General features: G+C 40.3%; 1 protein-coding gene across 4 annotated transcripts in view; it reads left to right on the forward strand.

Annotated features, from left to right (window-relative positions):
- The window catches only part of MON2 (MON2 homolog, regulator of endosome-to-Golgi trafficking), a 162,404-nt gene that overhangs the window by 70,526 nt on the left and 77,366 nt on the right, over nt 1-14,512 (forward strand). For all 4 annotated transcript variants that reach the window (XM_045032917.1, XM_045032925.1, XM_045032936.1 and 1 more), the window contains exons 13-20: nt 1,588-1,669; nt 4,349-4,530; nt 8,787-8,899; nt 9,593-9,697; nt 10,109-10,189; nt 10,275-10,348; nt 10,426-10,516; nt 11,953-12,054. In XM_045032917.1, the coding sequence (XP_044888852.1) occupies nt 1,588-1,669; nt 4,349-4,530; nt 8,787-8,899; nt 9,593-9,697; nt 10,109-10,189; nt 10,275-10,348; nt 10,426-10,516; nt 11,953-12,054 (830 nt within the window). The remainder of the gene's footprint in view (nt 1-1,587; nt 1,670-4,348; nt 4,531-8,786; nt 8,900-9,592; nt 9,698-10,108; nt 10,190-10,274; nt 10,349-10,425; nt 10,517-11,952; nt 12,055-14,512) is intronic.

The raw sequence follows: 14,512 nt of genomic DNA on the forward strand, positions 1-14,512 counted from the left end.
AACACAAGAGAAATAAAATCTCATGATTAAATGCCTTGAATTTTTAGATACATTCAGTTTACTTTAGAAGTCTTAAATAGAGTTTTATAGAAGTATCCTACCAGCTCCATAATAAAGATTGCTTGCATATTTACATTTTAAAGCAGAGGAGCAAAATCCTCTCTTCGATACTTTATTTTAATTTAGCTTCTAAGTATTTTATAAACTAACTTTTTCTTGGGGCAAATGAATTTAATTTTTGGTCACATTTTTAATAACTTTGACAGAACATGCTTTTGAAAATCTCTTTTTGAAATTTTTTCTGACATTTGAGTTTCTGTAGCTGAATAGCCAGTCTCTAGAAACTCTTGACTTGTGTGCATCCATTCACACACTTTCATGCTTACAACATCTCAGACATAAGCCACTTTTTTTTTCAATTTTAAGTTATTTTCCTTTTTTGCTATATACTATTTTTATTTAGCAAAAAGGCAATAGAACAAGTTCTACTAGTTAGTTCTGTTCTCCAGTACTACCTGCTGCCTCCCTGAGTCCTCAATCTGGCATAGCACAGAAACCCTGGAAGGTCAGGGAGACATCCTGGTCAATAGTGGTATTGGGATGGTAGGATATATGGCTGGGAGAAGGAGATCTCTGGCTGCAGAGGACAAGATGGAGGTTCCAGAGAAACAAAAGTTTAATGGGGCTATGAATAGGGAGGGTGGAAAGGGAGCCTAATTAGAAACATAGGGGAAGAGGCAGAAACAGCAATGATACAGGGAGCTAATTGGTACAAGGAGTGGTGGTGAGCCCACTCCCTGGGCACAAAAAGACAGGACTCCGATGGTACTCCTGCCTAGTATGCCAGGAAACTGAGGCAGTAATGCTGCAGGGAGCAGAATGCCTCCATGCTAAGGCATCGACACTCGGTACTGCTTTCCCAGCTATGGGAGTTAGGGACATATCATCAGGATGGGCCAGGGCATCAACAAATCCAGAGCTCTCCATGGTGCTGCTGCCATGGCTCCACAGGAATACCTAACATGATGCACCTTCGTGACATGCCAAAAGTCGGGGCAGGGTGGGAAAAAAACCAACATGGATAATGTTCAAGTCCATCGACTGGGCAGATGCAGGGGGTCCACTGGCCATCCGCTGCGGCCGGGCAGATGCAGCGGGCCACCAACCGCGGCTGGACAGCTGCACTGGGTCCCCCCGTTGCGGCTGGGAGCTCCATCCCCCACGCAAAATTCACAGAGTTCAATGAAAGTCACGGATTCCGTGACCTCTGTGACAGAATCCTAGCCTTGGTGATAGGTTGAAAATGCAAGGGAATTTGTTAAAAAGGTAAGGAGTCAGAGAGCAATGATTGATGACTTAACTGGCAGTTTCCTTAATTTTTAATGATTGCATGGGTGATGTTTTCACTTCAGCAATCTTCTCTCAAATGTAACTACTTTTTTGTTTAGGGGAATATAAAAGTAATTTTGGCCTATACATTACTAACCTTAAAAAAGATCTAACAGCTAGCATTTGTGCATTTGTTCCAACAGTTATTTAATAAACTTCCAGTATCTATTTGCACTATAAAATCTTTTTTCTTTTAAGTTAACAGAGCTGTTTGGGAAGAAATGGTGAATGCGTGCTGGTGTGGTCTTCTTGCTGCACTGTCGCTGCTTCTTGATGCCAGGTACTCACTCTATGTTAATTTTTGCTGATCCTTCGTTGGATATGTTCACAATTCTGTCCAAAACTGATTTTTTTTTTTAAAGCTGTCTAGTTGGCTGGCGTTGGCGAAGAAGTTGTTCACAGGAAATGGGGAATGAATGATTGTGGTGGTGATTGTGATTTAAGGAAGAACAGTCTGGCCTTGCAGGAATAATCTTCCTGATGATCCCTAAAAATCTAACATAAGTCCTAGTTCTATGTGGGATGAGAAATCATTTTATCAGAGAATTTTTTTTTCAACTTTTCATTAAGGCCAAGTTACAATTGTACGTTACTTATAACTTAATCAGGATCAGGTTAATATTCAAAAAAATTGGCTGAAGATTCTGGCCTGATGGCTGGGGCACCCTGTTCTTGCTAAAAAGGTTGACCAAATTTCAAAATACCTGTTCTCTTTTTGGTGCTTCTCTTGTGTACATACTTAGTTTGAAAGCTTTTCCATTACAAGGACAGTCCATATTTTACTAGACCACAATTCCATAGAAGTCAGGGATCACTCCTGTAGCTGCTAACAATAAAAAAAAAAATTGTTGTTCTGTTTAAAATGTGTATCCTTTACTGGAGCATTAAGTGAGCAAATGAGGGGATCTCTAGGAAGCTGGCATTTTGTCATAAGATGAAACTATTTAAAAGCTTCCTCCCCAAACTCAAATTCGTGGACACAACCACCACATGTGCAAGTATGTTCCCCTTTCCCCCCAAACACTCGAAGTAGCAAAAATAAGATGGATTTTACCTAGCGTTAAATGCCATCTATAAACTAATTTATATTATTTAAAAAAAATTGTTACGAACTAGACAAATTGAAGATGAATTCCCTTTCAGTTATAGAGACCCTCCCATCCTGATCAGTGTCTTTGTACCAATGTGTCTTCCAATTTTTTTTTCTGGGTTGTTTTCTTATCAACATCTTTTTCAGTAAAAATTTTATGCATCTTAAAATTTAAACCTTTTACTCCCACTATAACTGGGTTAAAAAAACAGATAAGTTCATGGAGGATAGGTCCATCAGTTGCTATTAGTCAAGATGGTTAGGGATGCAACCCCATGCTCTGGGTGTCCTAAGTCTCTTAAGTGCCAGAAGCTGGGAGTTGACAACAGGGGATGGATCATTCAATAGTTGCTTTTTTCTGTTCATTCCCTCTGTAGCATCTGGCACTGGCCACTGTTTGAAGACAGGAGACTGAGCTAAATGGATCACTGGTCTGACCCTAAATGGACGTTCTTATGTTCTTAGCTTCTTTCTGGGTCAACTCCTAAAAATGTGGTTAAAAGTCTAGAGCAGGCCTGCACAACTCGTAAAGCGGTGAGGGCCACATTACTCCAAAGAAAACAGCTGAGGGCCAAAACCCCCCGGCCCCGCAGAACATGCCCCCCCCCCCCCCAGCACCTCCGGGTCCCGCGGAAACACCTTGCCCCAGCGCCGCCCAGCCCTGCAGAAACAAACCCTCCTTTCCCAACGCCTCCCCACCAAAACAGCTGTGGGCCAAAAAGGAAGGTTGGGGGTGGGGAGGTGATACTTTATTTTAAATCAACCAGGGGCTCCCAGCTGAAAAGGTGGCTGGGAGCCCTCAGGGGCAAATTAAAGGGCCCGGGGCTCCAGCGGCCGGGGGAACCGGAGCTTTGTGGGGCTGGGGCAGGGATTTAAAGGGCCCAGAGCTCCTGCCGCTGAGGGGAGCCCGAGCCCTTTAAATCCCAGCCCCAGCCCAGCCGCCGGAGCCGGGGTGAGATTCAGAGGGCTCTGGGCTGCCTGCAGCCTCGGGGAGCTCTGAGCCCTTTAAATCCCAGCCGCGGCTGAGATTTAAAGGGGTCAGAGCTCCCCACCGCTGCGAGCAGCCCAGAGCCCTTTGAATCCCGGCCGCGGGGAGCTCTGACCCCTTTAAATCTCAGCTGCGGCCAGGATTCAAAGGGCTCTGGGCTGCCTGCAGAGCGCACTGTGTGTGCGGGATTTAGAATCCCCCCCGCAGGCTACACAGTGAGCCTCCGTGGGCTGAATGCGGCCCGCGGGCCCTATGTTGTGCAGGCCTGGTCTAGAGAGAACCACCTTGTATCCAGATTTCACAGAAAAAATGTTTGACTTGTAAATATTAAAAGAATAGAATCTTTATATTATTTACATTCATACATACCTCTTGGTAGGACTTCAAATCGGGATCCAATGAAATTAGATTTTTGAAGATTTACATTTTAATTACTTATTTAATCATTTTTACACTAGCAGCTGGAATTTTTCAGTGAAATGATACCACTTAAAGGATAAAAGCCATGATTGCTTCCGTTGAGGGATTTATTTACTAGTAGCTATGGTTTTGCAATATTTTTAATTAGATATTTTTCTTCCAAAAACCCTCTTGACTCCTCATAAACATTCTTCTGATGGTAGAAAGCTAATTTTAAAAAAATTACACATCCACTCTACACTCCTTATGCTAAATCATTCAGAATAGAAGAGCTATGTAATAAGAATTAGAGTTCCAAAATGTTTTTTTAATTGGTTAAATTTGCTCTTTGATGTTTTCAGTGTTGACACTATTGTATATGAATTCTTGCTGGCTTATACCTTCATACTTCTAACCAGCTGCTTATTTCTATATAATGACTATCTGACTTGTCTCTATGAAATGCTTTGTACTTTTTTCAGCACGGATGAAGCTGCCACAGAAAATATCTTAAAAGCAGAATTGACCATGGCTGCACTTTGTGGAAAACTGAGTCTTGTAACTTCAAGAGATGCCTTTATCACTGCCATTTGCAAAGGCTCCTTGCCTCCTCATTATGCCCTCACTGTACTGAACAGCACAACTACAACTCTCTCCAGCAAATGTAAGGGTATAATTAAGGCTAAATTGTATACTCATTTGTTTATTTAGTCTTATTTCGCAGGCTACGTTAACCCATGCTTAATGTAAAAAATGACAAGCCACAATGACAAACTTGGAGTACTTTTCTTTTTCATGACATGACTGTAAACATAAGTAAGTTTTTAGTGTCTGCTGGCATAAAATGTTTGGCAATATGATATGTAAAACTGAAAAAGCTGATACTTCAAATTGATACTCATGACTGTGGCCCCGCTGTGCACGTGCTGGAGCCTGCCCACGTGCAACACTTTGCATGATTGGGGATTTGCTTTATTTATCCACTATAAACTTTGAAAAAGAAAACTGTTTTTTGGTTTAAAAAAAAAAAAAGTGATGTGTAACTGACATTTCTGGTAGTGACGCATTCTAGATATAATGGCTCTTAGGCCTCCATCCATTGTATTCTGAGTATCTATTTTTTGAAATGTAATTACATTTTAAAAAATTGCTAAAAGATCTTATTTAATCTGTGCAGAAAAGTTTACTCAGCATTCATATTTTCAAGAAAATTATAAGCATTATTTCTTACATGAGTTTTTACAGAGCACAAAAATATGTCCAAAATAACCTGTGTTTATAGTACTCAGATTTTTTTTAACTCCATGGGTTGGATCATATTTTCCACATCTGTGAGTGGTAGGGACCCTCTCCTACCTTCATGGAAGTTGGGTTTAGCTGCCACGGCAACACTATTCTCTACTCTTCCCTGATATCCTTCGATCCCACCAGGGAATGCCTCAAGGTTGAGGGCCCTTGCATGAGCAGGCAATAGACCAGGGGTAGGAGGAGATACAGGTTGCAAATAGAGGTAGTATAGTCCTTCCACCTATAATGCAAAATCTACTTGTAAATTGTTAAAGGCTAAAGCTGTTTTAAGCTTTCCTACAGATCCCTGCACTTTGCACTATAGTCTCTCTCCTTACAAAGAGTTTTCTAGACACATTTAACAGCATGTCTTCAATATAGTCGTAACAGCATGTCTTAAATATAGTTCACACCTGTTGGGCAACTAGTGGGGGAAGAAGCCTTCATAACCAATGTGGAAGTACAGGGTACTTGTGTTGATGGCACTGTGCCTGTGTTAGATCCCATGAGGTGTATGGCTTCTAGGGAAGAAGCCACTGATGTTTCTTGGGGCGACAAAAGCAGAAATATACACACCCCCATTTGGAATGATCTGGGGAAACTCTCTGATTTTTTCTTTCCTTCATGAGGTTTTCCATAGGAGAGGATGATCTGGCCTATGTTGCAATTGGGACCATTAGCTGCCATGTCATATTATGACTATCATATACTTATAGGTAGGGCTACGTTTTAGTCATGGGTATTTTTAGTAAAAGTCACGGGCAGTAAACAAAACTTCATGGTTCGTGACCTGTCCATGACTTTTACTATATACATCTGACCAAAACTTGGGTTGGAGGGACTGCTTGGGGGCCCCACAAGTGCTGGGGGAGGGTAGCTGGGGGGGGGAGTGTGGACAGCGGCGTGTGGCCCGGGACCCCCGCTGGTGCTGAGGGGGAGTTGGCAAGGCCAGCAGGCTCTCTCAGCGCACTGTCTTCGCCAAGAGTGCTGGCTTTGCAGCTCCCATTGGCTGGGAACCACAGCCAATGGGAGTTGTGGGGGCGGTTCATGCAGGCAGAGGCAGCCTCTGCCTAGCGAGTGAGGGGGATGTTGACACTTACGAGGAGCCCTCCAGGTAAGTGCCGCCCAGAGCCTGCCTCACCACGTCCCAGGCCCCAACCCCATACCCCCTCCCACACACAGACTCTGCTGCTCGGGGAGGGGGGCATGGTGGCCCGAGAGAGCCCCAGCAGTGGCTGGTGCAGAAGTCATGGAGGTCATGAAAAGTCACAGAATCTATGACTTTCTGTGACCTCTGTGACACACTCGCAGCCTTACTTATAGAATAAGGAGAGAAGCCTTGACTAACCTGGAGATTTGCACCATTGCAACTTGTAATGGTTCCACTGAATCGTAATTTATAATGGTGCATTGCATCCATATTAGCTCTGGTGTTTTGAGTGCATCGCTGCATAGTTTGCAGATGCAGCATTGTAGTTACCTATCCCATAGTTCTCGGTACAGGTCTCAAAGAAGGAGCTTCTGGGGGTAGCAATCTACAGTTAAAAGGCACCATACCAATTTTTATAAGAACATGAACAGTATCAATTAGAATTTTTTAGTGTATGAAATATGTATTTTGTAAAATGAAATGGCATTGTTATTGCATTAAAATATTTTTAATGAGGCTTAATGTTAAATATTCTTTAAAGAAGATTGAATGTATTGCATTTTGTCTATTGCATGAATTAATTTTAGGAATTTTCAGTAGCTAAAAACAAAGTGGTGAGCAGTACAATAGTCTTTGCACAGGTTGGTTGCAGAAAGGGACTAATTATCTTTATAGCTGTAATAGGACAGACCTGCCTGAGATGCTCTCCTATGACAGGCTGCAGCACAACGGGTGCACCTGTCTGTTTCCCCAGTCCAGCTATAAAAAAACAACAAAAAACTCAGTCTCTTTCACTGTCCAGTCCAGAGTCCTGCCTCTGGGCATAACTTATTCAAATACATGTACAATAGTCCATATAATCCTCATAGTAAAACCATTCTTCAAATTCCCACAGTAAAACATATCAAGTACAGTAATTTTCCATTTCCTTCTACAGGGACATCACTTCCAGGTGAGTCACCCACCCGTGAGTCCACCAGCACTTAGTTTCCAGTTCCTTTCTGCCCTTGCACCAAGGCCCCACTCTCCTGGCTGTCCACCAGTCTTATGAGTCTTCTACCGAAAACACACTCCAATGACTCAACCATTTCCAGCCTCCTGGTACTGGCTGTCTGGGTCAGCAGGCTAGCACCTCTGCTAGTTTCCTAGCCAATCCCTCCCTATTCCCAGGGAGGGCCTGCAGAGCTTTTTGCTCTCTTCAGAGTTCCTGTCTGTCCCAGGCAGCTCTCACCTCCCTCTTTTCTTTCTCCTTCCAGGCAGCTGTCACCTGTCCCTTTCCTTGCTCTTTCAGTCTGTACTCTTGGGCAGCTCTCACCTGCCCTTCTTTCTCTTCCCCTTATATGCCCCATGTGCCACCTTTTAACCCCAGTTGGGAGGCAGCTAATCAGTCATTGGTGCACTGGCTCTGCTTTCTCTTAAAGGGGTCAGTCACTCTATGACGCTAGCACTGTACTTGGGAGGCCTAGTGCAGCTTCAATATTTTCACTTTGAATACACAAGCTACAGTGGTGCAGAGTGACTTAATTCATGATAACCACAATGAGCCTTACACAGAGAAAATGCAGTTTTGACAGCATTGGCAATGCCTGTGCACCATTTGAAAAATTTGAGTGTGGGTATGAAGTATATTTCAAGCATGACAAATGGCTTATTATGGTGTTTACAATACCAAAATCCTCCAGTGCAGATAAAACTAAAGGAGGACATGTGGTTTGTCATTCTATAAAATACAGTAATACTCTCATGAACTGGTATTTAAAAGGAACTATCACCCTGAAGACCTAGTCAGTTTAAAGAAAAAAATAAAATAATTTCTGGAACTAATCTCCAGAGTCCCTCTCTGAGATCAGTGGTTTTATAATCCTTTCTTATTTTTCAAATGTTTCTCTTTTTGTGTTTGGAAAAGCCACCCATACAAGGGAAGGTGACTGACAGAGCAACTGAGTATGCACAAAGTAAACAAAGTGGAAAAAATAGAGCAAAATCCCTTTTTCTAATCTCTTCCCATTCTAATAATAATTTTGGGTAGTGTTCTTTGAATGGCTTTTGCACATTTCCACTCCTGTGCATTTGGACTGTCTAGGAGGCGGCGTTGGCACATCCAAAGAGTGGGAATGTGTAGAGTCCATCTCAAACACTGTTTACTGATGAGTAGCCTTTATTTACTTTTAACTATAGTTAGGTACATATTTTTCAGGTAGAAGTAAGATTGTATGAGGTCCTTTTAAGTTGATGGTTTCCCTTTCAAAATGAGTATCTGTTACGCTGCAAGTCCTATGCAATAATAGATGTAAGTGAGAGACTATTTTTACCTATAAAATAAAGCGACATAATGACACTGCTATAAATATAACCTATGGGCTCAGTCCTGCAAAGTTCTCAATGGGACCGCTCATGTGAGTAAAGTTACTACTTATGTTTTTGCAGCCAAGTTAATAGAATATTTACTGCATTTTACATGAGGATTTTTCTTTGTTCTCTAGCTTATTCGATTCAGGGGCAGAATGTTCAGATGATCAGTCCATCAAGTGAATCTCACCAGCAAGTTGTAGCAGTAGGGCAACCGCTAGCTCTCCAGCCACAGGGAACAGTAATGGTAAAGTACAATTTCTAAGTAACTTTTTTCTGTTGAATTGCTTCCTTTTTCTGTATCTGATTCTCTCTCAATCCCTTTCTTCCTATGTGATTCCTGACTACTACAATGAACTAAACATACTCACTATGACTAGCTGGAACTCTCTTGCGTATTTTCATATAGCAGAGATAATGGATAATCTTTTAGTGTAATAAGAGGCTCATTTTTCTTAAAGTAGCCTCCTAATTTTTTCATAGCTGGGAGAACCTGTGGACATGAAAGATCTGTTATCATGTAAGAGGTGGCCACTGTGGCTCTTTATGCACCTGAATGACCCTTTATCATGACCATGAATGTCCCCCTCAACTATGGTTTTAAAAATGGTTAAAGTAGACAGGGTCATATGATTGAACATCCATTTTTTTAAAAATGTCAGACATCTGGAGAAACAAAGTGTCTAATTTCTGGAAATAAAACTGAAAATAATTTGACTCTGTTTACACAGTCAGGCTATTCCCAACCCTTATTCAATTGGGAATGTGGGACCAGTTGTTGAAAGCTGTTGAGTTACTTACCTGGTATGGATGCATCACATAAGTGCAGGTTTTTTATTTAATATATCATTAAATATTTTTTTAAGATTTGTGATTTTACTAGGAATGCCATTGATTTCTCATAATACATAAATATAACAATGTAACATGTTCTGTCTAGCTGACTTCAAAAAATATCCAGTGTATGAGGACGTTACTTAACTTGGCCCACTGCCATGGAGCAGTTCTTGGTACATCATGGCAACTTGTCTTGGCTACTCTACAGGTATGGTGTAGGTAATGCATGTATTGCTTTTTTATTTGTTTTAATAATTCAGGGTGGGTTATGATTTCTAAGATGTGGGCATTATTGATTTGAACACGGCAACATATGCTTAGATTGTATTTTACTCATTATATGTTCTAATGTCCATAAAGAAGTGCTCTAGCACTGTCCTCTGAACTTAGTTTGTTGCATCTGCCTGAGAGAGCAGGTGCAGGCTGATTGTTCTCTAAAAGAGTTGAAGCATTAGCTTCTTCTCACAAACTGATGAGGCTTTTCTCATGGAACTCAGAAAAATATTTATAGATCAGATATCTCCAAAAATACAAATATAGTATTTTATATTCATCGATCTTTATAGTTGCGTTAGAAATTTATATTTTACTTTTAATTTAAATTTACTTTATATTTCAGCATCTCGTATGGATTCTGGGTTTAAAGCCTGGCGTTGGAGGTGCCTTAAAACCCGGGAGAGCTGTAGAAGGACCCAGCACAGTAAGAATAATTGTTCATTCTGTAATATGATGATTGTGCAATACTTTCTCTTGAAATCTACAAAATACATTTTTCTGTCCCTTAGGTTCTAACTACAGCAGTTATGACTGATTTACCAGTTATATCCAATATACTTTCAAGACTATTTGAAAGCTCACAGTAAGAGACATCTTCTTATGATCTAAGTATTTGTTTGTATCAGCGAAGACAGTGTTTTGATAGCTGGTATTTTTCAGGTACCTTGATGACGTGTCTTTACATCATTTAATAAATGCCCTTTGTTCCTTGTCTCTGGAAGCCATGGAAATGGCCTATGGAAATAACAAGGTATAGAACACTTTGTTATTATTTTTCAGATATGTATTTGTAAAATAGGCATCAGACTCATGTTTGTCGTTAAGCTAGATTACTGTTTTTTAATATCAAAATAAGTTAATGTTACATATGATATGAGCATAAGATTAGCACATTAAGACAAGGAATTTTCTGGTTCTTAATGATTGGCAGTGCTACTAAATCTTCTGTGAACACTTGTGTAGTATTTTTATCATGTTTTCTAACATTAAGCAATGTCGAGCATTTCCATTAATAATCAGGTTGTAGATGGATGAGTTTTTTTAAAAGCTTTGTAGATTTCAGAAAGCTAGGATGTTATGAAATGACATGGTATGCTCTGGGATATATTAAAATGTTCCATTTCAACCAATATCTTCTAAAATGCTTTAAAACTAGTTTGACAGTTTTGGTTTAAAACAAAAAAAGCACATCACTAGGTGGGAGTCCTGGGGAGAGAAGTGGAACAACTTTCTGAGCCTGCTACCCTCCAGAGATATTTAAGGAGCTTTAGGGGTGAGGATCCCCCTTGAGGGGTGTGGTATTGGGTGGTGTGTTGCTTGATCTTTTGCTTTGGTGGTAGTGTTTTCAGGAGAGAAGTAAATACAAAAATGACTAAATGATTTTTGGTTTATGATGTACTAAAATTATAAAACTGGGAGAGGGGACTTCAAAATGCAAAGAAATGAAATTGAGTTAATAATATGAATTTAATATCAACTAAAAATGAGAACAAGGAACCTCACGTTCAGGGGAAATAGTAAAGTGCACTCTGCAGCATAATTATAATGTGACAGCCATTTGACTATGTGGTGGAAGTTAATTTTTTTTTTATAGTTGAGCGTAAAATGCTACTGTTTTGTACACAGATCAAATGAATGAGAGATTGATCACATCTCTTCATGAACTTACAACTTTGATCCTGAATCTAGGATAACAGTAATAAGAGCTTTGCTAAATATTTAGATAAAATAATCTCTACTGTTAGCTTTTATAAGTTTCTAATTTAAGTCTGTTATGATGGATCAGAAATTAGATTATTTTGTTAGTAAAACATGTTAAGATTTTTCTGTTGGTAAGGATAGCATTATAATACATTATTATGCGAGAGAGAGAGCTTTGGGAGGGATTTTAATACTCATGCTACTCAAGCAAACTCGGTGTATCAAAAAAGGAAAAAACTGTTATCAAAAGGGAGTGTTTGTCTCTTTTCCTATCCCCTTGTGGCTGGTAATAGCATAGTGTTGCTGCATTTGTGGAAACCTCCCAGTCTCATTTAGCTGCAGTGTGAGGTCTGTGACTTTCATAAGTTGTTAAATACAATTACTGTAATTAATGGAAAAATCTTACCAGGAAATCAAAAGAAAGGGAACATTTCTAAAATTACACTAGGTATCTCTAATCATGTGTTTAAATTCTATTTTACTTAGGAACCATCTCTTTTTGCTGTTGCTAAACTGTTGGAAACGGGACTGGTTAACATGCATAGGATTGAGATTCTGTGGAGACCTCTGACTGGTCACCTCCTAGAGGTAACTGATTTGTCTTATCATAAATACTACTATATATAGCTCTTAATAAAATCTTTCTAATATCTCTCTTTCTGCAAGTGCTTAACTAAAAAGGTAAAAAGAAGCATCAATATTCTAAATGTAACTTTTTTGATCAATCTTCTTAGTTTTAGTTTGTCCGACTTCCTGTTTCTAGAATTGGTGTATATCTCATTTACCTTTAAAGATGTTATTGGAATTGTTTATTTTTTCTCTACAGTGTTAAATATCTGCCTTTATATATTTTAAGCATGTTAAGATAAAGCAAAATGATTATCGGTTTAACATTTTTATATACTACTTGCACCTCAGAGAAGTTTAATTCTGGATTTATATAGCCTATTGGGTAGTTAATGTTCTCAAAATGAAGTTGAGCACATTTCCCTGACATAGTAAAGCAATAATCACTATTCTGGGTTGGCACTCCTCAGCATAATCCCTGAGATTGAGCTCATCTCCAGAGCCTATCATCTTCCCCGTGAGGAAGACTGAGGGTACCTTAGTCTTCAAAGACTTAAGACAAAAGACCTTTTATCCTACAGGTCAGCTCAGTATATCAGTCATCTCCTGGGTCTCTTACTCATGTTTTCCTTCAGCAGCTGATCTATTACAGACTCTTGCCCATGCGGAACACCAGTCACAACTTGAAATGAAATGACAAATTCCACTTATAAACAAACATTCTTTTAAAGTGCTGCCTTAATCCTAAAAGTGCTGCATTAACCTCAAATTGGGCCTTCATGATGTTATGAGAAAGATGGAGAACACACAGTGGACACCCTGCCAGACTTCCACTGAGGGGAAAAAGTCCTTCCTGATCCCCAAAACTGGCAATTTGGTCCAATTTCCCCCTCCACCCAGAATCTGCGAAACATAGTTGGAACTATACTTCAGTGGTATGTGGCCAGGAGAGCAGAAGAAATCCTAGCAGGATGGCTGCTGTGTACCTGGGATTAGAGCCCTGAAAATCCACGGGTATCCGCTTTATATCCATGGATATCCGCGGACCATTTCTGTGGATGTGGAGCCCAGCTGGGGAGCCATGGCGGACTCTCCACCTGACAGAGTCGGGGGAGCACTGAGAGCAGCTCCCGGCCATATCCCTGCCCCCTCGGCTCCCCGCCTGGCCGAGGGCAGGTGGAGGGTCTGTGATTCCCAACCAGGCTCCGGCAGAGGGGATGCCTGGGAGCATCAGCCTGGCCCCCAGTGTAGAGCCCTACATATCCGTGGATCCGCAGATAATTTTTGTGGATTGGCTACGGATACACATTTGTGTATCCGCGCCAGGCTCTACCTGGGATGTTTTACATATAGCTGGGAGTAAAGGGCATGAGAGCCACCCTTCAAGCTTGGCTAGTGAGTGGTAGACGGGGTGGTGGAGACACTTCTCCACTCCCCACTATCACATCCCCTGAACAGTTGAATCTACCCTTCCCTTGACACAGGCATTGTCTATCCCTGACAGTCTCATACATCCCCATCCCCACTGAGAAGGGGTTGGCGCAGCGTTGTCTTTACAAGTCACTGAAGGCTCAAAACAGTTTTTTCTTGAGACTGACACAGATATATCAAGTATAAAAACATGGAGAACTGCTCATGGTATGTTTGCACAGCTTTGCAGAAGATGGTATGCATTTGTAGTGTTTAAATTTCTCTGCACTACAAATAGTGATTTATGAAAATTTAGAACTGGGCAATCTTGGTGTGAGCTACATCAAGAAACAAAGGCAAATCAATTTTGAGAGGCCAGTGAAAATTTAGTGTCTCTTTGATTTATGGCATTATACCTATCTTTTTCTCAAGGGTTTGAAAGAAGAATGGAGTGTCATCTTCACATTATATTTCTTAACATTTGTACAATAATTTTAGGGTTATTTAAATGTGCATTTCTATGTATGACAAACCAAACACAGACATACATACACACACACGCTGGCTTTTGTTGGTTACTTCCATACTGTTATATTAAGGAATTTTTTTGCTGTACTCAAAAATAGATAGTGAACCTGGGTATTTGTTTCACAACAGTTCAAGGTCAAGTTAAATGAAAATGAGTTACAGGCACACCTTCTAGAGCAGAATTTGGTTCTTTGTGTCACCATTTTTAAGCTACCAATATCTAAATTAGCAATGATATGTATTGCCTTTTCATTTAATTTGTGAAACTATATTTTGTTGAACTGCCTTGATTTTCACATTTACTTCTGCCTCTCTCCCTATTGCTTCCTCTTGTTTCCTTATTCAGAAGGTAAGCTTTTCCTACAGATGTTTTCCTTAATCATTATTAAACTTAGCCTTAATGTTTGAGGACCTTATCACCTAATTGATTGACAGAAGCAGGTTATTTTGAGAAATATAGGAAAAATAGTGAAATACAGAGGTTTCAGCTGTTTGTCTTATTCTTGTAAATTAATATTTGATTATCATTATTTTAAAAACA

The sequence above is a fragment of the Mauremys mutica genome, chromosome 1 (genome assembly GCF_020497125.1).
Source record: "Mauremys mutica isolate MM-2020 ecotype Southern chromosome 1, ASM2049712v1, whole genome shotgun sequence".
NCBI classification, from domain to species: Eukaryota; Metazoa; Chordata; order Testudines; family Geoemydidae; genus Mauremys; species Mauremys mutica.